Source organism: Leuciscus leuciscus (assembly GCF_965113295.1).
Source record: "Leuciscus leuciscus genome assembly, chromosome: 14".
NCBI classification, from domain to species: Eukaryota; Metazoa; Chordata; class Actinopteri; order Cypriniformes; family Leuciscidae; genus Leuciscus; species Leuciscus leuciscus.
In genome coordinates, this window is record NC_138738.1 from 32258130 (window position 1) to 32284821 (window position 26692).

At 38.9% G+C, this 26692-nt stretch overlaps 1 protein-coding gene across 2 annotated transcripts in view; it reads left to right on the plus strand.

Moving 5' to 3' along the window:
- The first annotated feature begins 512 nt into the window (after nucleotides 1-512).
- The window catches only part of scn1lab (sodium channel, voltage-gated, type I like, alpha b), a 59833-nt gene continuing 33653 nt past the window's right edge, over nucleotides 513-26692 (plus strand). The window contains exons 1-13 of one of the 2 annotated variants that reach the window (XM_082189743.1): nucleotides 513-767; nucleotides 6106-6428; nucleotides 6616-6733; nucleotides 8276-8366; nucleotides 10408-10536; nucleotides 12577-12668; nucleotides 14631-14882; nucleotides 15232-15295; nucleotides 15708-15849; nucleotides 22192-22398; nucleotides 23067-23345; nucleotides 24264-24602; nucleotides 24709-24838. In XM_082189743.1, the coding sequence (XP_082045869.1) occupies nucleotides 6159-6428; nucleotides 6616-6733; nucleotides 8276-8366; nucleotides 10408-10536; nucleotides 12577-12668; nucleotides 14631-14882; nucleotides 15232-15295; nucleotides 15708-15849; nucleotides 22192-22398; nucleotides 23067-23345; nucleotides 24264-24602; nucleotides 24709-24838 (2113 nt within the window). In that variant the 5' untranslated portion in view covers nucleotides 513-767; nucleotides 6106-6158. Of the gene's footprint in view, nucleotides 768-6105; nucleotides 6429-6615; nucleotides 6734-8275; nucleotides 8367-10407; nucleotides 10537-12576; nucleotides 12669-12865; nucleotides 12958-14630; nucleotides 14883-15231; nucleotides 15296-15707; nucleotides 15850-22191; nucleotides 22399-23066; nucleotides 23346-24263; nucleotides 24603-24708; nucleotides 24839-26692 lie in introns of both variants that reach the window. The other variant, XM_082189744.1, reaches the window with a different exon arrangement.

The following is a 26692-nucleotide window of genomic DNA, read 5'->3' on the forward strand; positions in this document are numbered from 1 at the left end:
TGAAATATCTTCAATGTCTTAAAAGTCATGTCTCATAAATTTTTTTTTATAACAGTAGCATTTTAACTTAAGCAATTCAAACAAAAAGTAACATCTGATAATCTTTGAATAAAAGTAAATTAGACTATTGGACAGTTGTGTTGACATTTCAAGCAAAAAATCACAGGGAATGCCAGGGTTAGTTATCACACTTTTAATCCAGTGAATATTTCCCATGCAGGGTAGATTTATTAAGTCAATTTATGCATAGGCACATTAAAGGCTTGTACCTGTTGCCCCAACTTTCCATTTAAATACCCGATTGAAGCCTTTTCAGGGAAATTTAAACAATACAAGGGTGAAACATAAAGCAATTCAAGAAACAACAATAATGTGAAAAGTAATGTACAAAAATGAAAAGTAAACCGCTTCACATATAAATATTTGTCCTCTGTGCAACCTCGTCGACCGGGGCCTCACGTGCAGGTTCTGGCTCTAGCTGTGCATTGACTCTGAGTCTGGAGTCGAGTCGTGAGGCTCGCGCACGAGTCACTCCCACCACCCAAGCCACCGATAACCGGAAGCGACTATCAGCCGTGATATTTGGGGAGACGAACGACAGCTGAGAGCGCCTTTCAATGGATAAAAACATCGCCTCATCTTTTCAATCTGTTTGACATCAACCGCGTTTTAGTGGGAGGGAAAACACAATAGAAGGAACTAACGGCAAAACCGAAGTCATTGGAACCCACTGTCATCCAGGTTCGAGCCTGACAGGCATCGCTATGGTAAGTAAAAGATCAATTCAGAAACGCCTAGAAAGGCCTGGCAAATAATAATCATATTTTGCCTAACAACTCAGCAGATACAATTGCTAGAAGGATCGTGTAAATGTTAATGTATGGCTGTTATAAATAGGCCTATGGGCTATTTACCTCACACAAATACAGTTGGTGATTAGGACTTAATGTCCTTAATGTTCAGAAGAAGAAAATGACGAGTCATTCATTTAAAGGTCACCCTCTGGCTGCTCTACATCAAACACAGTGGGATTTTGATTAAATGACGTGAAACAAAATAATTTATCGTATCCATATCAGATCATAGAGGCTGAGGCATATGTATGCGCTGTAATTGGGATCATCCAGGCACATATAAGGAGTTTAAACGGGATTTGGATCGCTGGCATTATCGCTCTTAGCCATATCAGAGGTTTTACATGGGATTTGTGAATGTAGGAAAACGGGACAGATGTTTGGGTTACTGTCCGCTGGTTGCCTGGAGATGATGATGGTGCTGCTGAATTTGGCTGATCTATCACAATTAGGGAGATGCTGCTTGAGCGAAGGACTGCAGTTGACTGTTTAAAGCTTAATAGAATAATAACTCTTGTTTTGAGGATTTCACAAGTCGTTGGCATTTCCACAAAACGCATTAATTATATTGATAATGATTGTCATTGAAAAGAGGAGCAAACGCGACCCCCTCCTTCCCTCAGATTTCCACACCCACCCACAGTCGCACACTGGCTGTACACGAGAAGGGGGTGAAAAACACAATCCGAAAACACCATTATGGGCCAATTTGCGGTGTTAATGCGAACCTTTATGCCTCCGAAACTCGTTTACGTTGGAGGCATTTTTGGTCAGTGAAAAAAGGCACACCCAGAAACGTTTTCTCTGTCGCCTAGACACCGTTTAACCCTTTGGGTGGGTTTCTCGTTACGTGGAATCACATCAATCTCGGTTCTTCAGTCAGGGTCGGAAATGTAGATCTGTTGTAGTCCCAGGCGGGGTTTATTTTTTTTAAACATAAAGCTCTAGAAATGGCCGTGTAAATGGTTCGTAACAGTCATGTTTTGGGTGGACCTCGAGCCTGCGGAATGGAAATAAACGGAGACGTCAACATGGCGACAGCTGCTTCGCCCCTGCGCTCGAGATGAATCCTCATCTATAAAGGTAGGGCCTTAAAGCTCACCTTGAGCTTCTGTCACCATTCAGGACAAAAATGTACATCAACTTTCGATTAAAACCTTTTATTTGTTTATTGTGGTTCTTGAGAGGTACTCCGTTTGACCTGTTGAAACACGCTATAAGAAAATTCGAAAATGAATGCCAGTCTATTTTGAACGTTTCTTGCGGTTTGCATTTTTTAGACATTTATTTTGTATTATAATATAAATCAATCAGTGAAATCCAAACGAACAATCCATTAATTAAAACAGACTGACAACTCTGAAAAGATTGAAAACTCATACATTTTGAATTTGCATTTTAATGGCTTGTATAACGCCAGAGGAGATTTGCTATTATTAAACCCCCGATTCACCCGTGTTCAATACATAAGAGTCAAACTGTCATTAAGAATAGCACGCGAATATGACGGCGGTGGAGGGAGCGCGTGGCGGATGACCTGAACTGAGCCCAAGGCGGAAGCGCGCGCACCTGTGTTTCAGCACCATGGAGAGCAGCTGTTGCGAATCCTTATTATCCACGACGAAGCAGAACCATTTTAACCCACAGTTGAGGAAAAAGTGGCAAATTCTTGACTAGAAATCAGCAACACAGCCTAGTATGCACTAACGGCTTCGTTAGGACATGTCACGTGTTGGTGTTTTGTTTGAGTTTAGTGTGAGGTAGTGTGGAAGGTCACTTCCCCCCCATCTGTCAGAAATCATATACATTAAGTCTTTATAACACATACAGTGTCTAAACATGTATGCATGACTGTCATGGTTTGAGGGGAAATTTTGACACACAGATGCCTAGAGTTGGCCTGGAATATTTTAATCCACCTTCTCTGTGACATACTGTCAAGATCTTTCAGTATCTTGACTGGAGTATCATGCAGGATCCACTGAGGTGAAATATTTTACACTGATGTTCATTGGTAGTCACCCATGATTCTTTATTATGATGTAACATGTAACTTTATTATGAGACCACCAGAGGAGCTTCCTAAATTTCTCAGTGTTTGTTTTTTGACAGCTCATCAAGTAGAAGTAGTTTACCCAGGAGTGCCAACTGTATTCTTAAATTGTGCCAATCTCCTCTCTGAGGTTTGCTTTGACCCTGGAGACAGGGCTGGGAGTAATGCCTCAGAGGCTTGGCTCATTTTTGGAGGGGGGTTAAATAAGTGGATCATTGGATGAGTGCTTGGGTGGGTAGACGCATGGGTGAGGGAGTTGTTTTTTACTTTGTCCTCAGAGAGAACAGCCTGAACTGGCTGGGTGACGGTAGGGAGAGAGTGAGACAACTCACAGTGCTCACTCACAGACCGACACGCACGCAAACAATTGCTTGACGAATATTAGTCACAGTTGCAAACTGAAATCTAGCCCAGAGCAGGCGAGGGTACCCTGGAATATTTTTTTGACTAGAAAACATTGTTAGTGGGAGTTCTGCACAGAAAAATTGCACCTTTCAAATGGATGCAGACAACTCAAACTTGCTCAAAAAGCTTACTGCACCGAGAAACTAAATCTATGCTTTTACTGATTTTATTTGTATACCTTTGTTTGCAAGTATTGCTTTATTTGAGGTATGCTTCATATTCCAGGCATGTCATTTTCATGCAGATTTGTATAAGGATGTTTGTTTTCACCTTGCTTTTTAGTGTGGTAGGCCTAGTATTTGTGCAAAAGGGAAGAAGGCATAGCATATTTTATTTAGTCACAGTATAATAAATGCATTTTATCTCTGTTTTCATCTTCATTCATTAAAAGTACGTGGTCTATGCAAGATCCGGTGAGCTAAAAGATTTTTAGTGCTACTGATTTTTGAGTTTGCTTGGTCAAATGTGTTTATTGCAACTATTACTATGCCTTTCTAGTTGGATGAGGACTCAGAGGTTTGCATCGGAGGTGGTTTGGAGCAGTGTCAACTGTTGTTTGTGTGAAAGAAATCCTAGTTCTAGAAAATTCTAGAAACTACTATTGCATAAATAAAACAATTAATGTTTTATAGATGTTTTTTGTTTTGTTTTTTTACTGTCAACTAAAATGACTCCTAAAATGGTATTGTCAAAAAAAAAGGAAGAATGGAGCCTGTGCATTTGGATTTTAAAAAGTATAGATGCAAATGGGGATGCAATTATGGCATCTTTAACATGGTTTTGAAACTTTAACAAGAATCTGGGCTTCATTTTTCAGAGTTGTCTTAAATCCATCATTTCAAAGAAAAAAAAAAAAAAGAAAAAAAATGAATACATCTAAATTGTTGGGTGGGATTATGAATTTCAAAATCCATTTTAGACAGCCAGATGCATGCTCAGATGCCACTCACAGGAATGTTATTATCTCCCAAACTGGATTCCAATGTGAGTTATGTGACATACAGTGTGTGTTAAACAGTTAATAAATGGACTTAAAATATAAGAAAAAAAAGGAAATTTAAACAATGCAGTGTAGGAAATACAGTCGGTCAATTATACAGTACAGTTTAGTGGTCATTATAAAACAATATTTGACCGAGGATTTCTGTGACTGACCAGTCAGAATCAATAACTGCAGATAGCCGTGTAATAAAATATGGATTATTTCACTAGCGATATTATTATGTACTCTATCATTCAAAAGTTTTGGGGTCAGTAAGACTTTTAAAATGTTTTTGGAAGAAGTCTCTTATGCTCACAAAGGCTGCATTTATTTGATCAAAATAAAAAGAGTAAAAAGAGTAATTTTCTGAAATAGTATTACAATTTAAAATAACTGTTTTAATATATTTTAATATGCAACTTATTCCTGTGGTGGCCAAGCTGAATATTCAGCATTTAGCAAAAGAACAGCATTTATTTAAAATAACAATTTAAAAGTCATTACTGTCACTTTTGATCAATTTAATTAATTCTTGCTTAATTTGCTTTTGTTAGATTGGATGGATTCCCTCCGTCAGAAATGTCAAATTCGACCACGGACGCCGAAATCTGGTCAAAAGATGGTTTCCAAAACCAGTAAAAGACCTGTTAACAGAAAGTTTTTTCTGGTACCTCAAAACTTTGATACCCTGGTACCCCAAAGAGTTTGACTGAGAAAGCCAGAGAAGAGCAGAAGCAGGAGATGAAGTGATGATAATAAAAAAGCAATAGAAATAGCAGAGTTTATTGAATAATTTTAATTGCGTATGTTTCTATGCTCAGACTTTGTCTGACCAGTACAAATCCAGTGTGTTATTATACCAAGGGAAAAACAATGTAAAATTACTACTTCATAACATCATCCATAATGTTAAAAACCTTGAAATGGGAGAGATTCTCTTATCTCCTAGTCGTGAAATCCCTTAAACCCACACAATCATAAGATTAAACAACAATAGAAAATAAATAATAATAAATATAAAGACATACAATTATGAATAGTAATAATAAAATGATTAAATGATAAATGATGTAAATCAAATTATAATAATATGATTAAATGATAAATGGTATAATTAAACTATATAAAAACAAAGAAAATAATACACAACACAGATTTATGGTCGCACAGGTTGTTACTTAGAATCCTTAGATCATTTATTTCAACAAAATGTTTTACTGACCCCACACTTGTGATTAGTAGTAATCTCTTTCTCTCCCTCTGGCTTTCTCCATCTCTATACCTCTTTCTTATTTTTATCCCCCCATATCTTACATATGTCACTATTCTTTGAGCCAGTGAATCTTGAAGGGTAGGGGGGATTCATAGGGGTCATGAAGCCCCTGGGACTGTAGCTGATTTGATCTGAGTACATGCCCAGTTTGGCGCTCACAGGTCTGGCCACAGCACAGGGCAGCACGCCAGACCAGCTATTTATGCCTGGTGACCCGCAGGCGTTGCTGCTCTACTGTAACATACAGAGCTGGTACAACCATCCAATTCTGTAAACGCACACACACACACACACACACACACACACACACACGCAAGCTGCATCTAATGTCACTGCTTGAATATTAACAGCCTCTTTATTGGTAATAATTCTGAAATCTCCTTTCGAGTCTCCAGTGTGATGCTGATTATTATGTAAATAAATTGACGTTGGTTAATTTCATATTTTAAATTGACTCAATTCATAAAAATTAAAGACTGGAATGATCAATCTCCTCTCGCAACAACTGTGTATTTAACGTGTGATTTCCTTCCTTCAGCTCCCAGAGTGACCGGAGATTAGCTGGTGCAGCTACCAGAGCAGGATGTCAATATGGCTGCTCAGCTGCTCGTTCCACCCGGACCTGACAGCTTCCGGCCCTTCGTGCCCGAGTCTCTCGCTGCTATCGAGCGCCGCATCGCAGAGGAGGCGGCCCAACGGCCCAAAGTCGAGAGACGGCCTGATGATGATGACGAAAACGGGCCCAAACCCAACAGCGATTTGGAGGCGGGAAAATCCCTGCCCTTCATCTACGGAGACATTCCACCCAAAATGGTGTCCGTCCCGCTGGAGGACCTGGACAACTACTACAGCAACCAAAAAGTATGTGAAGGAAGATTTTTTAAATGGAAACATTTAACTTTTGTTTGCTTGTTATTTGCATTTAGATTGTCAACAGGACTTTAGTCTGGTGTCAGAACGTGTATCATTCTCTAGTTATATAACAGATTTGAAAAGAGATTGTCACAGAATGTGCACTGTAACCACAATCCGTTTTTCTCTGCTTCAGACCTTTATAGTATTGAATCGTGGGAAGGCTATATTCCGCTTTAATGCTGCGCCGGCCTTGTATATTTTGAGCCCTTTCAATCCATTGAGGAGAATCTCCATCAAGGTCCTGGTGCATTCATATCCTTTATCAGCTGAATGGATGTATGTAACGGGTTATAAATAACTATAATGACAACTACATTACTGTAGCTTCCACATCAGCGGACGAGATCATTTTGTTTATTCTAAACGCACATTACAGATATGTTGTCTGCTGCTTTAAATGCTCGAGCTCTGGTGTTTGGTGAATTCTGATTGGCACATCGTTTATCAGCTGGAAAAAAATGATTCTGAAAGGGATTCCAATAATATCGTTTTTCTTTGCCTTTATCATTATAGTTGTGGTGTGGACTCTGCTATTCTTTTATATTTAGAAAGATTTTCTTTATCGTTATCTTTATAATTATTGTTCCTGGTGTGAACAGGGCTTTAGTCACGTGTAGCCTGTTTTGGTTTCGTATTCTCTGTGTCCTGTTCCTGTTTTCCTGTCTGATTTGCGAGTTCATTTCCATGGTTCTTAATTTGTTAACACCTGTTCTGTTTTAGTTAATCATCCCCTGTGTATTTAAGCCCTCAGTTTCCTGTGTTCCATTGTCTGGTCTCGTCAGTGTGTGTAACGTGGTTGTGGATTCTAGCTCCTGGGTTTTCCTGAGTTTTCCTGTTGAATTTGTTAAAAGACTGTTTATTTTGTATTCTTATTCTTTTGTCTTCGTGCATTCATTACAGCCACAGTATGTGACAGAAAACAAAACCAAACCTGGTCTACACGTGACACAGACTTTTTATTGTGACAACTTGCTTAGAAGGAACCAACATCTGACAATCTGACCAACATGTAAAGGGAACAAACAAAATTTGTTCAAAAGTTTGAGCTCCATGAAATTTTGTGTTGTTTTTTTAAAAGTGTCTCTTCTGCATTTATTTGATTTTTGTATATATATAAAAAAAAAAAAAAAGAGTAATATCGTGAAATATTTGTACAATTTAAAATTACAGTTTTCTTTTTTAATATACATTACAATGTAATTTATTCCTGTGCTGGCAAAGCTGAATTTTCAGCATCATTACTCCAGTCTTCAGTGTCACATGATCCTTCAGAAATTATTATAATATGCTGATTTGGTGCTCAAGAAACATTTCTTATTATTATCAATGTTGAAAACAGCTGCTTAATATTTCTTCGGAAACTGATAACAATTTTTTCCCAAAGATTCTTTGATTAATAGATCAAAGAATGGATGTAGCCAATTTTTTTGACAATTTAAAAGTATTTTAAAAGTATTTACTGTCACTTTAGCTGAATTTAATGCATCCTTGCTGAACGGAAGTATGAATTTTAAAAAAAATCAATCTTACTGACTCAAACCTTTTGAGTGATATTGTTCATACCGCTGAATATAGAGTTCTGCTTCTATACATTTATTTTGTTTACTACTAAGTGCCTCAAACATAACTTTTGCTATCTTTAAAATATTTGGCAAACTTTGGCAAATCCAGTGATTAGTTTTTTCCCATAGGCATTGAACCTTGTGGCTATGTCATTTGAGGCTGAGATTTGGTTGATTGGTTGTATGTATTTGTGTGTGTTTTCTTTGTGTATATTCCTTGACCTCTGCTTACGCTGTTCAGTTTTGTGATCATGTGCACAATCTTGACCAACTGCGGCTTCATGACCCTCAGCAATCCCCCGGACTGGGCCAAGAACGTAGAGTAAGTCACATCTTGTGCATAGATTTAAGAAAGTTTTACAGCTTAACCTGATTAACATTTATTAAGAATCCCAATAGATCATAAGTAGTTTTGTGGATTTTTGTCCATTTCTGTTAGCATTTGGACCATCTCTGTCCTAGCGTACTCCTAAATGTCGACAACATTATCAGTATTCTGGAGCAATGAACTAAGCATATTGATGATCATCTATGCACTTGTATGGGGAGATTTTTGTTCAATAAAATGCTCTGTAAGATGTGTCATATCCCCCTAATTTATATATATTAAATACCAGCTGTTTCTGAATAACAATGGAAAAGAAAACTTTTTGTAAGTTTTCTAAAGACTTGAAATATATATTCCAAGTTTTCTGAAGCCATAAAATAACTTGTGACTGTAAGTGACTCAAAATAGAAAAAATAATAAAGTCATTATTCACGGGTAATCTTCTCCTCTAGTGAGTTGTTGACTCAAGAACTGCTGTGACAAGATCATTGAGTCAGTGAGTTGAATTTTTCGAACGAATCTCATGGTTAAATTTTTCACTTAACCAGTTTTTGAGTTATACTCATTAAATCAAACACCCATCTGATAATGAAAGTTGATTACGGAATTTCGTTTATGTGTATTGTTACATTGTATCGCTGTACAACAAACACGAATAATGCAAGATTGAGGAAACAAATGCACATGTTAAATTAAGAAAAATCTTGCTACCAAGTTTGGATTTCTGTATTATTATCCATTAATGTGTGCATCAATGTTTAATAAAGTTTATTTTTGTTTTCGTCCCCATGCAGTTGCGATATATTATGCATATACAGGAATATAGACTCTATAGCATATGGTGAATATACACTGTGCTGTAACTTGCCTTTTGTTTATTATTTGTTATGTAATGGATAATGTGCAATCAGCAACTAAATAAACCCTGACAGGGTGCAACAATATTACAGTAATACATGATACAATATTACAATAGTACAGTTTCTTAAATGTTCAAGATTCTTGTCTTCAAAGAAACTAAAAAAAGTAACTAAAACATCATTAAAATCAGCAATAAAGTTTCATTACACTATAAAACTCTGAAAATATAACTGGATTTGATAAGTAGATTGCTTAATGTTTTTAAATTATGAAAATTATAAATGAGGAGAACCAAGGTTAACCACTTTAAATGTAATATAATGCAAATTTTACTTTCGGCCCCAGACCTCAATCAAGTTCGTTTTTTGGCCTTTCTTTGTGAAAAGTTTGGGCATCTCTGTGCTAGATGGACATGTTTGACCGTTGCGCTTGTGTCTAGCATCTTTTGTACAGTAACACGCATGACTCACCATTCTAAACGCGCAGCTCAGGTTAAAATTAAAAGTTTATTTTTTTAAAACATGCCTCTAGTCCTTGCATTTTGTTCCCCACTGACCTGTGTTTCTCGCTTTTAACCGCAAAAATGTGTTTTGTGTGCATGAACCCTTATGTTTTTAATGTTCTCAGTTCTCTTCTTAAAGGCATAGTTCACCCAAATATTTAAATTTTGTCATTACTTACCCTCAATTTCAGGGCAAGTAAATTATGATAAATTTTACATTTTTGGGTGAACTATCCCTTTAAAGCAAATTCAGACTGAACCAACAGACGGCAACAGAGACTTTGTCGGGTTTTGTCAGATCTGTATGTTACCCGTGTCGATGTCTGTCAGCGTTGGTCAGCACTTTTGATTGAACACGTTAATCCTGCGTTTGTCGGGTCTTGAAACGTCTGAGAAATGACATACTGTAATCTGGCTGGCATCTGTCGGTGCAGTGTGAATTGGCCTTTAGACATTTCTCTTTTTTGAGAGTAGTAAAAATCTTTTACGTAAGTCTATCAGTATTTCTTGGCCCAATGTTCTTTTTCAATTGGAAATTCGTCAACACAGGAAATAAAATAGCATTTGACAAATCATTACATGGGGTCTTTAACACTTAATTGTTTTAATTTCATACTGTAGTTCTTAATTTTTTTTAGCTATGTTGGTGAAGTTTTGTTTTGATGCATTCAGGTACACGTTCACAGGGATCTACACCTTCGAGTCCCTGATTAAGATCCTGGCACGGGGTTTCTGCATGGGGAAGTTCACTTTCCTGCGAGACCCCTGGAACTGGCTGGATTTCAGTGTGATTATGATGGCGTGAGTATTTCTGAGGACAGCTGATGCAGATTATTTTGTATTAGAGCTGCACGATTCTGGATAAATTGAGAATTACAGTTTTTTTGTTTAAAATAGAGATCACGATTCAGCCACGATTTTGAATAGACAACCAAACAAAATATCAAGTAATTTACTAGAGCTTCTGACAAAATGTTAATCACTGCAGTCTATTTAAAAAATATCTAAGTTATAATCTAATTTAATCAACAAAAAAAAAAACAACAAAAAAAAATCCTTTTCCTGTAAATTCTCGCTTATCGGGCTTATGCTACTCTGAATAATGCCTGAACTTCGTATTTTGAGCACTTCTTGCGTTGTTTTTGCCTCTTCACGATGACTCGCTTAATTTAGTCCTAATTTGTAAGTCGCTTTGGACAAAGCGTCTGCTAAATGACTAAATGTAAATGTAAATGTAAATTAATTTGAATGAATTATATATATTTTTTTATTATTTTGAATGAATGATTCAATGACTCACTCAGACTTCACTTGTTTAATTACTGGATGAATCAGTGTTTTTTTTTAACAAATCTCTTGAATGGCCCTGTCCCAAATGGCACACTCCGGACTTGTGGACTTCCTCAGAGTCCACACTTTGGTGACGTCATGTAGTGCAGACCTATAGGGCCCTTGGCTCGAGTCCACGAGGGCGCATTGAGAGGTATTTTTGGGACAGACTCGATCGGCACGCCGGAAATAACGGCCTGGTTGTTGTTGGAAAGGAGAAATCACATTTTTGCGCTCCGACGTCTTATCTCCATGTCCACTACACAGCCTAATTTTACAGTTCTATATTTTGATATTGTGCATATCACCTGGGCATTAGACAATAGATATATCATGCTTATTTAAATGATGTATACAGTTGTACATAATAATACATAATGTTCCATTTGAACTAAGATTACAATTTTAAAACATAATTTAAACTTTTTTTTTTTTCAATTTACAGGTTTCAATATTCATACTATGTTTACATATGACTCAGTAAAGCCCTGCCATTCGTTCTATTTATTTAATGAATCATAATGCGATCGTATTATTAAACGCGCTATTATTATGTTTGAGACATCAACCACTGCTCGATGACCATAATGTTTGTATAAACTGTAGGTAACAACTGATAAAATGTACATTTAGGTCATAAAAAACATAATATTTTCTTCTCAGCCATGTCAACAATTATCCGTGAGTGAAATCTCCTCCCATCTGTTGTCTGATTGGCCTTTCGCAAGGATTCCTGCGTAGTTAAAGTGCGTGGAGCCTGCTTCTATGCGGGCTTCGTGGAAGACCGCTTCAAGGGTACAAAGGGGGCGCTGCTGAGCACACTTCAGAGCGGTAAAATGCTGAATGGGACGCCCTACGGACTCGTAGACTCAGCGAGCACGCGCAATTCAAGTCCACGAGACCGAAAGTCCGCATGAAGTGCGCCATTTGGGACAGGGCAAATGAAGGAATGAATGATTCAATGACAAATACATTTTTTAACAATCAGTTGTTGCCACCTACTGGTGTAAAAATATAATTTATTTAATCTTTATTTGAAGCAGCAAGTTATTATTTACAGCAAGGTGATTTGCCCCATTTTTTTATCACCACTGTAAACATCAATGATTATATCCGAACTATCAAGTTTTTATCTTAGTAATTCTGTTATAATTTGAATTCTGTGATAATTTGAATTCTGTGATAATTTGAATTCTGTGATAATTTGAATGTGATAATCATATTTGAATGTTCCGATGTGATCGTACATAATAGACATAGACGAATTGTTATCATTTAGTAATTAGATCGCGTGGATGTTTGAATCAAGATCGTGATCTTTTAACAATTAATACTGCAGCTCTATTTTGTATTAAAAACATAAGAGAAATGTGAATGTCCACTATTTTCCCTGAACTGTTAATGAGAGTTTAGAAAGCTGGTGAATCTATGTCGGTTGCAGTTGTGTGAGTTTGAGCTGGTGTGTCGGCGTGCGTGTGTGCGCTTGTGGTAACTCTCTATTTGATTCTACAGGTATGTAACTGAGTTTGTAAACCTAGGCAATGTGTCAGCTCTCCGCACTTTCAGAGTGCTCAGAGCTTTGAAAACTATCTCAGTCATCCCAGGTAAGGGATGTATGTGTGCGTGTGTGTGTATAGACGTGCGCATGCGTGTGCGCGTAAACACGGTTGTCAGTCAGGTGTGTGTCTCTGTGTGACGTTTCCCTCTGCTGCCCTGTCCTGTCCTAACATGTGTGCGTGTGTGTGTTTGTGCGTGCGTGTGCGTGTGACCCCCTCTCCCTCCTCCCTCCCCCTCCCTACAGATATGTAACAGAATTTGTGGATCTGGGCAATGTCTCAGCACTGAGAACCTTCAGGGTTTTACGAGCACTCAAAACTATATCAGTGATTCCAGGTGAGGGCTAGCTCACAGGCTGCCTCTCTCTTCATCTGAGCTCTCGCTCACTCCATCCCCTCCTCCGCTGGCCTCTCTCTCTCATTCTGTCGCTCCAAGCGGTCAGAGAAAGCAGGAATCCGCTCGGGTGTAAAAACGGGATTCCAGGCTTTTAAAAACACATTCTGTAGTTTTCCTTATATCCCTTTTGCCGGGCTCTGCTCTGTTATTTCCCAAAGACCATCACGCCTTGGGAAAGGTCTCCCATCATGCCTTGGGAAATAGACAACTGGGCATTTTTTGAGTTGTGTTGTTTTTTTGTTTTTTGTTTTTTTTTGCATGAGACATTGCTGAAGCCTATATAGTCTGAGATAGAGAACTTGAGACCCTTTACTCTTCTCTTCTCCTGTGTCTGCTGTTTGAGTTCTATGTGCATGCACATCGTCGGCCGTGTTCGCTATGTCCCGTGCTGTGTGTGTGTGTGTGTGTGTGTGTGTGAAGCACAGACATGCACACACGCACATGCTACACTTTCACTCACTGTCCTACACTGCATGCTTAAATGTTAATACGCAATATCACAAACATTTATTCAACTAGCTAATAGTTAATACAATGTTTTAATCACCAAAAGCTTCTAATTGCTTTCTTTTTTAAAACTAATTTACAATATCAAAAGCTGAATGTTTTACTATATTTGGATTGTTATTCTAGTCCAAAGAAATTATTAAAGTAACTGTAATGTCAAAATTATACTAAATGTTGTATACTGCCAAATTTTCAAGGAAAAGTTCAGCCAAACATGAAAATTCGGCCATCCCCACCCCCACCATTCAGCCTCCATACCTTATTCCAAACCAAACTTGTATGCTATTTTTTTAAGATAGCATGTGTGAAGAACATATCAGAATTTGAGTCTTAATTTAAAGGTACGCTACAGAAGATTTTCTAGATGACACCAAATCTGATGTTAACACATCAAAAGAGATTTTAAGTTGAATTTAGTTTTTTCACACTTTTATGGTGTTTTTCGATCTTTTTTGGATATTGACAGCTGTGGTTGCTATGAACTGTCACTAGAATAGAGCTGTGTGAAGAATCTTTTAAATGTCCTTTTTGTGCTTTGAAGGAAAAATAAGCACACAGGTTTGGAATAACATGAGGGTGAATAAATAATGTGTTTCTGGGTGAACCATTCCTGTAAAAAAAACAAACAAAAAAAACAATATACATACGTATATATATATATTATATATACAGTATATATAAGGATGACAGAAACAGTAACACTTTAACAATAAGGTACAATTTGTTAACATTATATAATGCATTAGGCCTTATGAACTAACAATGAACAATATTTTACAGTATTTATATTTATGGTAATTTACAGTATAAATACCCTATTGTTTATTGTTATTCATGTTTGTGATAAATAATCTGAATTTACACAAAAATGGCATAAATGTACTAGTATATGTAATTTTTTTTTATTATCTTAGATTAATAAATGTTGTAAATGTTATTTAATGTGCAGTAGCTATTATGTTATTTAACAGATTAGACCTTATTAAAAAAGTGTTACCATAAGATCTTTTTCATATTTATGTAGTTGTAACATAGGCATACTCACACTGTGTTTGAGTTGTTGTGCGCATCAGCAGTGTTTGTGACCACCGTTGCGTGTTCCTCAGGGCTGAAGACCATCGTCGGAGCTCTGATCCAGTCTGTGAAGAAGCTGTCAGACGTGATGATCCTGACGGTGTTCTGTCTGAGTGTGTTTGCTCTGATCGGACTGCAGCTCTTCATGGGAAACCTGCGGCAGAAGTGTGTGAAGATGCCGGAGGTCAATGTCACTGAAAACCTCACCGCCACGCTGAACTATAGTATCGGCTTAGAGCTGCACAACTCAACCTTTAACTGGACAGAGTACATTACTGATGAGAGTAAGTGAAGAATGTGTGTGATTTTTCTCTCCTATGTGTGTGTGTGTGTGTGTGTGTGTGTGTTATTGAGATTCTTGTTGACACTCCATGTTCCTGCGGATGTAAGGAGTGCTCCACTGGACCAAGAAAAATGAGTCATCTAGTGCTTAAAGCAATTTTATGGTTGTGTGTGTGTGGATGTTGCCAGCAGCAAGTGTGATTTAAAGGCTAGCTTTCATTTGGACACTTCCTTCAAGCTACATGATTCGGGGCTAGAAACATATACTGTGCATCTTTGTGTGTATACGTTCTGCTTCTGATCTTTTTATTATATATCTTGACATTTATCTTATGCTTTTTTCCCTTTTAGAAAATTATTATCATCTCCCAGGCCGCAGAGATGCTTTGCTATGTGGAAATTCAAGCGATGCAGGGTAAATATATGTTCTTTCAGATTTTACATGCTAGTTCAAATTAAAACAAAACATGTCCTTATAGTTATTAGAATATAGATAAGATTTTTGTAACAAAGAAAAGTTTTGCAGGTTTTCTTAACAATCTAACATATCTTCCTTTTTAATTAGTTAAGCGTATATAATGCAGTGGTTCTCAGCCTTTTTGACTCCAAGAAAATATTTGAAGATAAGCTATCATGTACCTCTGGTACTTCTGTTGTAATAAAAATAAACTCCAAAATTTGATGTCTGTTTAATGTTATGACTAAATTATTTTAGAACTACTTAGGACCAGTTTTCTGAGGCCACTGTTCTGCTTTATTTGGATAAATTGCTTACTCTTATTCACTGAATATACTTAAAAACTTTTTCTAATTGTTGGGGATTACAGGCAGTGCCCAGAGGGCTTCAAATGTATAAAAGCAGGGCGTAATCCTGACTACGGCTACACAAGCTTTGACACGTTCAGCTGGGCCTTCCTCTCACTCTTCCGACTCATGACACAAGACTTCTGGGAAAACCTCTACCAGCAGGTACAACTTAGACATCTCATCACTGCCCACCTTGTCTCAGTATCCTACTGTAGGCTTGAAAAGACACCCCGCATCCTTCTATATTGTCTAGGCCATGTTTTTTGCATTACATTAGCATTATACCACACCATTGTTTTTTGAAGCTCCAGCAGCACACCAAAATACATTCAGTTTTATCAGAATTGTGAGCTAATTGAATGTGAGAAAAATGCAATTTTACAGAAAATAACAAAGGTATCAAACATACAGTGGGATGAGGATAGTCAAAAAAATCTCATGGTGTACACAAACAAATTACTTAAGTTCTTGTAAGGAATAATAATAATAATAAACTTTATTTTATATTGCCTTTAAAGCAGCTTCTCAAGGCACTTTACACAATAAAAATACAAAGAGAGAGAAAAAAATATACAGATAGAAATACAAAGCGTTCAAAAAACAAAAGAACACACTGGAATACAAAATAATTAAAACCATCAAGAAAAATAAAGAGTTTTTAGGTTGGATTTAAAAATGCTTAGATTTTGTGCATCTTTAATATGAGAAGGAAGTGCGTTCCAGAGTCTAGGAGCATAGGGTGACAAAGCCCTGTCCCCTACAGATCGCAAATGTGTCTGTGGAACAGCCAAAAGACCATCTTGAGAGGAGTGTAAATGATGTTTAGGAATATATAGTTAAAAACGCAGACAGATACTGTGGGGCCAGACCATGCAGTGCCTTATATGTGAACATAAGGATTTTAAAATCAATGTGGAACCTGACCGGGAGCCAGTGCAAGGACTTCAGTATTGGAGAAATGTGTTGATTTCTTCTGACTCCACTCAGGATCCTAGCAGCAGAATTTTGCACACATTGCAATTTGTTGAGAGTGGTTTTAGGAACCCCAGCAAGAAAGTGCATTGCAGTAGTCAATGTGGGCAAAAACAAAAGGATTGATAAGTCTTTCAGTCACAGGAAAGGATAGCATAGGGCGAAGTCTAGCAATATTTCTGAGATGACAAAAGGAATTCTTAACAACACATTGCACATGTGGGTCAAAAGACAAACTCGAATCAAATATAACTCCTACATTTTTTTATTTCGTTTGAAACAGAGCCATCTAACAGTTAACCAGTTAACCAGCCAGTTAACATTAGTGAACCAGCTTTACGAAGCTGATGAGGAAAGCCAATATTAAGCAAGACCTCTGTCTTATCACTATTAAGACACAAAAAGTTTGGGGTCATCCATATTTTTTATCTAAGAAATACAATGTGCGAGAAAAGAAACATCCATGATTTGACCAGGCTTAGAGTGAATATAAATCGGAGTATCATCTGCATGAAAGTGATCATTAAGCCCAAGTGATCTTAAGAGCAATCTAAGAGGAAATATATATGCTAGAAAGTAATGGGGCCTAAAATTGAACCCTGAGGGATACCAGTAGTGACAGAGCCAATCTCAGACCTGAAACCACTCATAAAAACAAACTGGCGGTGATCAGAGATATAAGTTCTAAACCAGGTTAAAACAGTCTCAGAAACACCAAAGACAGTTTCAAGTTGGTTGAGTAAAAGGTTGTGATTGACAGTATCAAAAACGGCGCTAAGATCAAGAAGGATAAGGATGGAGAGAGAACCACAATCTGAAGCTAAAGATCATCGGTGACCTCAATCAAAGCTGTCTCTGTGCTGTGGAGTTTAAGAAAACCAGACTGAAGGGGCTCGAAAAGATTATTAACAGTAAAATGATTGTGTAGCTGCAAAGCTACCAGTTTGAATCAGTCTGACAAATGCTGACTTGCAAATAAGTTATGATTACTTTCAGTCTCGAAATTAAGCAAATTTTGTGTAATACATTTTCTTATATCAGCATCATTACCAGTGTTGGGAAGGTTACATAGGAAATGTAATAGGTTACAGATTACAAGTGACCCTATTGAAAATGTAATAAGTAGTGTAACTATTTACATTAATAAAGTAATGTAACTGATTAAATTGTATTACTTTTCTAAATTTCTAATGAATTTTTTCAACTGTTAATCATTTTCAAATCAGGCAGGGATAACCTTACATACTGTAAGTACTCCACACTGATTACTGTCAGACTTTCAGAATCCTTCATCACTTGAATTAAGATTCTAATAATTAAATTTTAAAGCACAGCCACCACAAAATCAGGCTTTAGCACCTTTGCCGCCGGCTGGGGGGCAACGTACAATGGGCATGCAGTCTCGGGTCTGTGGACGGGGCCTCAACTGCTTTGGCACATCAATTGCCTTGAGTTGCTCACAGTACGCTTTGTGTTGGGCCGTCTCAAGGGGCCGCTACACGGCAAGCACATACTGGTCTGTACGGACAGCACTGCAAAGGTGGTCTACACTCCCGTTGCATTTCGCAACTTGCCCGCCATCTCCTCCTATAGAGTCAGAAGGATCTGAGGTCGCTTCGTGCCATTCACATCCCTGGCATGCTCAATCGTGCAGCCGACAAGCTTTCATGACAGAGCTTCCGGGAGAGTGGCGTCTCCATCCCCAGGTGGTACAGCTGAGATGGGACTTCTTCGGAGCCGCACAGGTAGATCTGTTTGCCTCTTCGGACTCGTCCCATAGCCAGTTGTTTTACTCCCTGATCGAGGGGACCCTCGTCACGGATGCGCTGGCACACAGCTGGCCCCTGGGCCTACGCAAGTATGCGTTTCCCCCAGTGAGCCTTCTTGCACAGACACTGTGCAAAGTCAGGGAGGACGAGGAGCAAGTCTTGTTAGTTACGCCGTGCTGGCCCAACCGGACCTGGTTCCCAGAACACATGCTCCTCGCAACAGTCCGTCCTTGGCCCATTCCTGTGAGGAAGGACCTGCTTTCTCAGAGACCGGGCCATCTATGGCACCCGCGTTCAGACCTCTGGAAACTACATGTCTGGTTCCTGGATGGGACACGAAGGTTCTAAGTGGCCTACCCCAGTCGGTGGGGGACACTATCACTTCCGCCAGAGCCCACTCTATGAGGTGCCTCTACTCATTGAAGTGGAACATGTTCGTTGAATGGTGTTCTTCCCACCGGAAAGACCCCAGAGGATGCCTGGTCGGTGTTCTGCTTTCCTTCCTGCAAGGTGGGTTGGAGCGAAGGCTGTCTCCCTCCACCCTCAAAGTGTATTTTGCCACAATCTCTGCACATCACGATGCAGTCGAAGGTGAGTCCATAGGGAAGCATGACCTGATCAGCCAGCCCTAGCTTTTCTCTGTCCCGTCCGTGCCCTTCGGCTGTATGTGGACAGAACGCAAAGCCTCAGGACCTCAGACCAGCTCTTTGTATGTTACGGAGGCCAGCAGAATGGAAAGGTTGTCTCCAAGCAGAAGTTAGCCCACTGGATAGTAGATGCTGTTGTCTTGGTGTATCAATCCCAAGACTTGCCTTGCCCGTTCGGGTTGCGAGCACACTCAACTAAAAGGGTTGCTTCCTCCTGGGCGCTGGCTCAAGGTGCTCCGCTTACAGATATATGCAGAACTGTGGGCTGGGCAACACCCAACACATTCGCTAGGTTCTATAGCCTAGAACTAGGCCGGAACCATCCCAGAGACTGCCATATGTTGCACTACCCTGCTTGGCTAGTCCATATGTGTAACTGCCACATTCACCTCCATTTGGGCAGGGTGTGGCTTCCGCAACGTCCCCTTTCCTTCAAGGGCACGCTTTCCCAGTGTTATCCAATTAGTCACACTGAGCGGGTCTTGCAGAACAGCAGTGACTGACCTTCTCTGCTTAGAGCTCCTACCTTCCACCCCAACTCTAGGGGGCAGACCAGGACACTCAAGCGGAGCGCTGGAAGGGTCAGCAGCAGTGGTGTGTTGGTAGATATCCCCATTTATCGGATCACCGCTGTTGTACGTCGAGAGTGACCGACTGAAGGGGAACGTCTCGGTTACGTATGGTAACCATTAGGGGTGTGACGATAACCGCATCACCGCAATATCGCGTTAATGAGATGCCTACCGCGGTGTGAGGTGATCACCGCACTTTTTTTTTTTTTTTTGAAAGTTACAGGAGTGCATATGGTGTGTGATATGAACTATAAACACATTAATATTTGCTTATAATTTACTGTATTCTGCGAGTCCCATGTTAAAGTGCTTCTTGAAAAAAAAAAAAACGCTTCCTGCGCAAGGGAGGGACAGTCCGTTAAACATATGGGGGATTTATTTTTTTGTGTGTGTCTGATTATTATTAATTAACTGCTAGGTTTCAGTACTTGTGATGTTTACAGATAATGTTCAATTAAATACAAACAAACACAGGCATAAAAGACAAGCATAACGTGAACAGTTGGAGTTAGATTTTAATTGCAAGTAGCGATCTCTCTCATGTGGTATCTAGGCAATAACAGTTGACGGCGCTAGCCGAATGATTTAAAAAATAGCCACGAATCTAGTGTCTAAGCCAAATACTGTGTCGCCTTTGAGGCAGGTGACAATTAAGGGGAAGTCGGTGAATTTGGACAAGGCAATATGCCGTATTTGTCGCACAAAAGTATCCGTCTCGCGAGGAAATACCACTAACTTAAGACCACATCTTAGAAAAATTAACCATCCTGTGGCGTTTGCTGGACTTCAGTGCAGCACACCTACCTTAGGTCGGCGACACACTGGCTGCGTGGCGTGTCCGTTTTTATTTCGGCTCCCATGTTAACAGGTTAGAGCTTGCACACTGCCTGCGTGAGACGCGCGTCTCAGTTGCGGCACGAGCCGCGCGGAAAAAAGCGTGCATGCTAGAAATAGAACCGACGCCTATTTTTCACGCAAGTATAGGCCTTCCACAACTCTCTCCCCATATGTCGAATATATCACCAATGAGGCTTATATGTCACCTAGCAGCAGCAGCGCTGTGCAAAGACATAAAAAAGCCACGCAGCTGACACGCAACAGAAACGCCACACTCACACCACGCAGCCAGTGTGTCGCCGGCCTTAATAGTTAATTATTAATATTTACAATTTAAAATGTTTATTTGTTAATAAAGAATACTGCTTTGTTATTCATTTCCATTGTCATTTACAAGCTACATGCGTTCTTGATCGCGTCTGCAGTGTGTGACGCGGCCGCGGCTGATTATTATTTTTTTTATTTTTTTTGGGTGGGTGGGGGGTCGGTTAACCGCCAAACCGCGAGATTTGTTGCTTCTTTACCGCGGTAAGAAAAAATCCCATACCGTCACAGCCCTAGTAACCATCGTTCCCCGAAGGAGGGAACAGAGACTGTACGGATTTCACGAACTCGGCTCCTCGGCGGAAAAACAAATATGCAACGCACCTACTGCTCATCATATGCTCGTGCTGCGAGGCAGAGCAGCTGTTGCAATTATCGCATGCCAATGTGCATTGGCTCGTTTTGTTACACTCGAAGTAGATTGCACAGACAGGTTGTTGCCTAAAGCTTTCAGCGGCAATGTGGATTTATGTAATTGGCAGACGTGGTGTGCTGCAAATTCAAACAAGAGAACCAATTAGAAGCATCAGAATAGCATCGCTTTACTAAACGGCCTTTAAATAGCAGGAGGCATCGTGCACATCAAAAACAGGCAAAGCAACAAATTTATATTATTCAACATATCCTAGATTTATACTGAAAATATTCAGATGTAACCCCCTTTGTAATCGTTAACATTTTCATAAGTAACTGTAATTTAATTACACATTATTTTCTCAGTAACTGTAACAGAATATAGTTATATTTATTATATAATTAAATTATGTAACTCTGTTTCATGTAACTTACTCCCCAACACTGACCATTACTGACTGAACTAACCTAAGTTGTGTGCGAAACTGTCAGAGTAGGTACAATGTTTGATGAAAAACTTACTTTGCAACAGTTAAAAAAGTATGTTTTGTAGGAATGTGTGTAGTACAAATGATGCCGTACAGACTACATCCACCATGTTGGCTTTGTCTTGTGACCCATGGCATCAGTTGCGTCACTTCACTGCCATGCACAACTCCTTTCCCGTGGCCTTCACATACACACTTCCGAATCCCTGCGGAAGTAGTAGGTCATTCGGGTACTTTTCCCTTACTGTCTTTGAAAACTATGAATTCAGACTACTCTTTTCGTGTACATTTTTTCGCCTGCTATATAGTAGAGAAATAGGCATTTTCAGATCAGGGCAAGTTCTTTTTTGTGTAGTAAGTGATATTTTATTAGCACTAGCAAAAATGATTAGAATTTTGCACCCCAAGCATTTGGCAACCCAGGCATTGGACCACATCTCTCCATTAACTAATTAGTATTATTTTACTTGCTTTCTCATTGTCTTTTTACAAAATAAGTGTTTTTGTAACATTTTGTATACGTGTGTTCCGTCTCTCACAGACCCTGCGTGCAGCTGGAAAGCCCTATATGATCTTCTTTGTTCTTGTGATCTTTCTGGGCTCCTTTTATCTGGTGAATCTCATCCTGGCTGTGGTGGCCATGGCATATGATGAGCAGAACCAGGCCACCATAGAAGAGGCCCAACAGAAAGAAGAAGAGTTTCAAGCCATGCTGGAACAGCTAAAGAGACAACAAGAAGAGGCACAGGTAGCAAACAAACACACGCAAACTCATATTAGCATGTTAGAATGCACAAACTTACGTTCACTTCAACAGGCAGACATTGATTTACAGTTATTATTTGTTCTCATTATTTTTGTTTTGATCATTATTGTATACTAGTTTCCTGATCTTTGATCTTATCCTATGCCTTCGTTATCTCTGAAGTTTCTCAGCACCACACTTACTGCGACTAACACTGTCTTGTCGCCATGGAAACCGACAGATATTGGGAGAGAGTGAGGGAGTGTCCTTTCCCTAGTAAACATGAAAAAGAGAGAAACAAGAGGAAGACAGAAAGAGAGAAATAGAGACAGAGACAAAAGAGAGCAAGATTTACTCCAAAATGGCGACTATGTGTTCTCTATGGTGGCGGATGGATGGATTGATGAATGGATGGATGGATGGATAGATAGATAGATAGAAAGTTAAAAACATAATGAAGTGGTAAGGATTAGTGAGAATGGAATAAAGCAGCAAGGTCAACAATGCGACTAATACCTGTAATTTAGTCTGATCACATAAAGCGATCTTCCCTCCTTCTCCGATGTTCACTGTTTATCCATCTCTTGTCTCTGCTTTTGGTATGTAAGCTTGAAATTAGTCTACCTCTGGTTGCCCCTAACAACGGTTCTTGTGCTGTAATTGGCTGGCAGGTTGCAGCGGCAGCAGCAACAGAGAGTGGGGAGTACAGCGGCGGGAGGGGGGGCTTGTCAGAAGAAAGCTCCTCTGGGGGGTCCAGACTCAGCTCCAAGAGTGCTAAAGAGCGAAGGAACAGGAGGAAGAAAAGAAAACAAAGGGAAGAAGAAGAGAAAGCCGATCAGGAGAAGTTCCATAAGTCCGCCTCAGAGGACAGTATCAGACGGTCTGGATTTCGCTTATCCATAGATGCCAACCGACTCTCATATGAGAAGAAATGTTCCACTCCAAATCAGGTGACTTCCACTTTTTTGTGGTATTGTGGAAAATATGGTTTGATAAACGTTACTGTGTCCTCCGGATAATTCTCAGCTTCTCAGTTACTGAGTTTAGGTGGGTGGATTGCTAATCGGCTACAGCATTCAGGCAAGAAGTGTGACAGTCTGAGACAGAAAATTGTTAATTTCTTTATATTAGCTCATCAAAATGTTCAGCAATGGACTTGAACACAGAGGATTACACGGCTCAGATGTGACCTAAAGGTGGCACAGATGCATTACACAGATGCTTCAAAAATGATCCAGATATGAATTAAAGTTGATATAAATGTGGTTGAGATGTAATTTCAATTAATTCTAACAAGTCGGAACAAATGCAATCCACCAGAATCTACTATATAAGGGAAAACATACCACCTGCAAATTAATCTGCAACACCATTTTTCACAATGTAAATATACAACAAAACGCAGTCACAATGAAATATGAAATATTAAGAACAGATGACATATTATAACAAAAATAAACTTAATAAACAAATTAATACATTTTTACATATTTTGATGATACAAATGCAACCAAATCTACAGGGAATTTAGTACAACGATAGTAGATTTTAGAGCTACCATGTGAGGTTTTTGTTCTGCTGTTTAATTATTTCCTACTGAAACAGGAGTTTTGGGTGGGACATATCGAAGGGTTTGTCCCTTTTTTTTTAATATATTTTGTGTATATAATTTTGAATTATAAATTATTTCAATTTTAATATTTTTCAATGCAATATTAGAGATGCAAAGAAGCAAGCCATTCACCTTCAGAGATTAGTGATGAGTAATTTAATTATTATCAGACACATAAATAATCAGTATCGCTTGTAAAAAAAAAAAAACTTTATTAGTTAATTGCTAATCTCTTTTTGTTGGATCTGTTTTTCAGTCTCTTCTGAGCATTCGTGGATCTCTCTTCTCTCCGAGGAGGAACAGTCGTGCAAGTCTTTTCAGTTTTCGTGGTAGAGCACGAGACTTTGGCTCAGAGAATGATTTTGCAGACGATGAGCACAGCACGTTTGAGGATAGTGACAGTCGCCGCGGATCGCTCTTCGTACCTCGCTGTGTTGAGAGACGAAGTTCCACTGTCAGTCACTGCAGTCTTGCCCCCAGGATTATGCTCCCAGCCAATGGGAAAATGCACTGTACAGTTGATTGCAATGGAGTGGTCTCACTGGTGGGCGGGACATCTGTACCAACATCACCAATCGGACGTTTATTACCAGAGGTGGAGCAACTGAAATACACAAACATAAACATGTGACCCATTATTAAACTACTTATATGTGAACAATATTATGCTCAATCCTCATGGTGTTTTTCTTTCTTTCTAGGGCACGACCACTGAGTCTGAGGCACGTAAAAAACGTTCAGGATCACACCAGCCATCTGATTATCTGGATGAAACAGTTGCCAGAAAAAGAGCTCTGAGTGTGGCCAGCATTCTGACAAATACTATGGAAGGTCTGACACACACACTAACCTCACATATGCACATACAGAATACAAACACACTCACACACACACACACGCACACGCACACGCACACATACAAATACACATAAGCACACACTCACTTACAGTGGTGGACGAAGTACACATACCATGTACTTGAGTTAAAGTAAAGATACTCAAGGTAAAATATTACTCAAGTAAAAGTAGAAGTGCTGCCTTTAAACATTCACTTGAGTAAAAGTACAAAAGTATTTGTAATGTACTTCAAATGTACTTAAGTATCCAAGTACTATGATTTTTTTATGGCTATAATGTCCTATTATAATTTTTGTCACAAGACTCTTGCTTAACTCAGTCTACGTGAAGACTCTAATGTCACTCTTGGCACATCAATCTATTAATAAAATGACATTAATTAGTCATATATATATATATTTGAATTGACTAAATTTTTTGTGTTTTTAATTTTGGACGGAAGGGGACTGTTCCCATAAGGTATAATACATTTACAGTATTTACTGTACATATTTTTCACGAGCGTCTATGGTCATAATTATAAACATCCTAATGTTATGATACATTCACATAAACCTGCACAATGCCATTGAATATACACACTACATTATGGGAGCAGCCAATTTCCCTACAAAATTAAACACCAAAACGTATTAATGCAGTGTTTCTGCTACTCCTCAGAAAAAAAAAAAGCTATTATATGCAAGTAATTTTAGTGTCAACGTAATAAGCAATGTTCATTATGCGTCAGTATTTACCGATAATTGCTGCAATAATAGCTGCTGCTCTCTGCCCCGCTTAAAATTATTGGCAACACAAATTGTTTGGAACTATTGAGAGCTACACGAATCACGTGACCGCGCGGCGGCGAGATCACAGTAGGCTTGTTCGACTTGAAATGGCACACTGCACAGACCAATCGGTGAATGACATTAAAATACCGCAAGAGCGATTAGAGAGTAGACGGCTCTCTGTATGCTTTTCAATCGCTCTCGCGATTTCGCTCTATACTTTGATGTCATAAACTGATCGGTCTGTACAGCGCCGGTTCAAGTCGAACAAGCCGTGTGTGTCGCAACCTCTACTGTCTATGGTCGCAACTCTCATATTTAACGGCTCTGGTTTGCGCTTAGTAGATACCGCCAAGGCAAGTTCAAAACAAAGCGCGCACGTTGTAGGCTACTGTGATTGGTGGCTCGTTTGACCAGTTAAGTTTTTATCCACTCATAAATAAAAAGGAACGACTGATTTTGAAAATGTAGTAGAGTAAAAAGTACGATATTTGACTTTGAAATGTAGTGGAGTTAAAGTAAAAGTCTTCCCAAATTTAAATACTTCAGTAAAGTACAGATACGCAAAAAAGCTACTTAAGTACAGTAACGAATTACATTTACTTCGTTACTGTCCACCACTGCTCACTTATATGTTGTTTTGTAAAGTGTGCTTCGACATACATGTATTTTTGTATGTTTGGATAAAAGTTGACATGCATAATATCAACATATTGACAACATCAGAAATGTAAATATGACATAAAGTATACAGTATTGTTGGAGAGGCTTTGGAATGTTAAGTTCTGATTAGGTAATGGACAGGTTGCACGAGGCAGAGGGATGGGCCACAGATGTATATTCAAAGATGTACATAGTCTGAAAAATAATAAGTACAATAAAGATAATGAATAAACCAAATATACTGTATATAAACAATAATAAGCATTTACTTTACATAATACAACAGCTGTATCCCCAATTCACATCAGTGATGTTTCCATACATAAACATATAGTTTAATAAACAGAAACAAGGTATTTCACAGAAAAATACATGCCATAAGCGATAAGTTGCC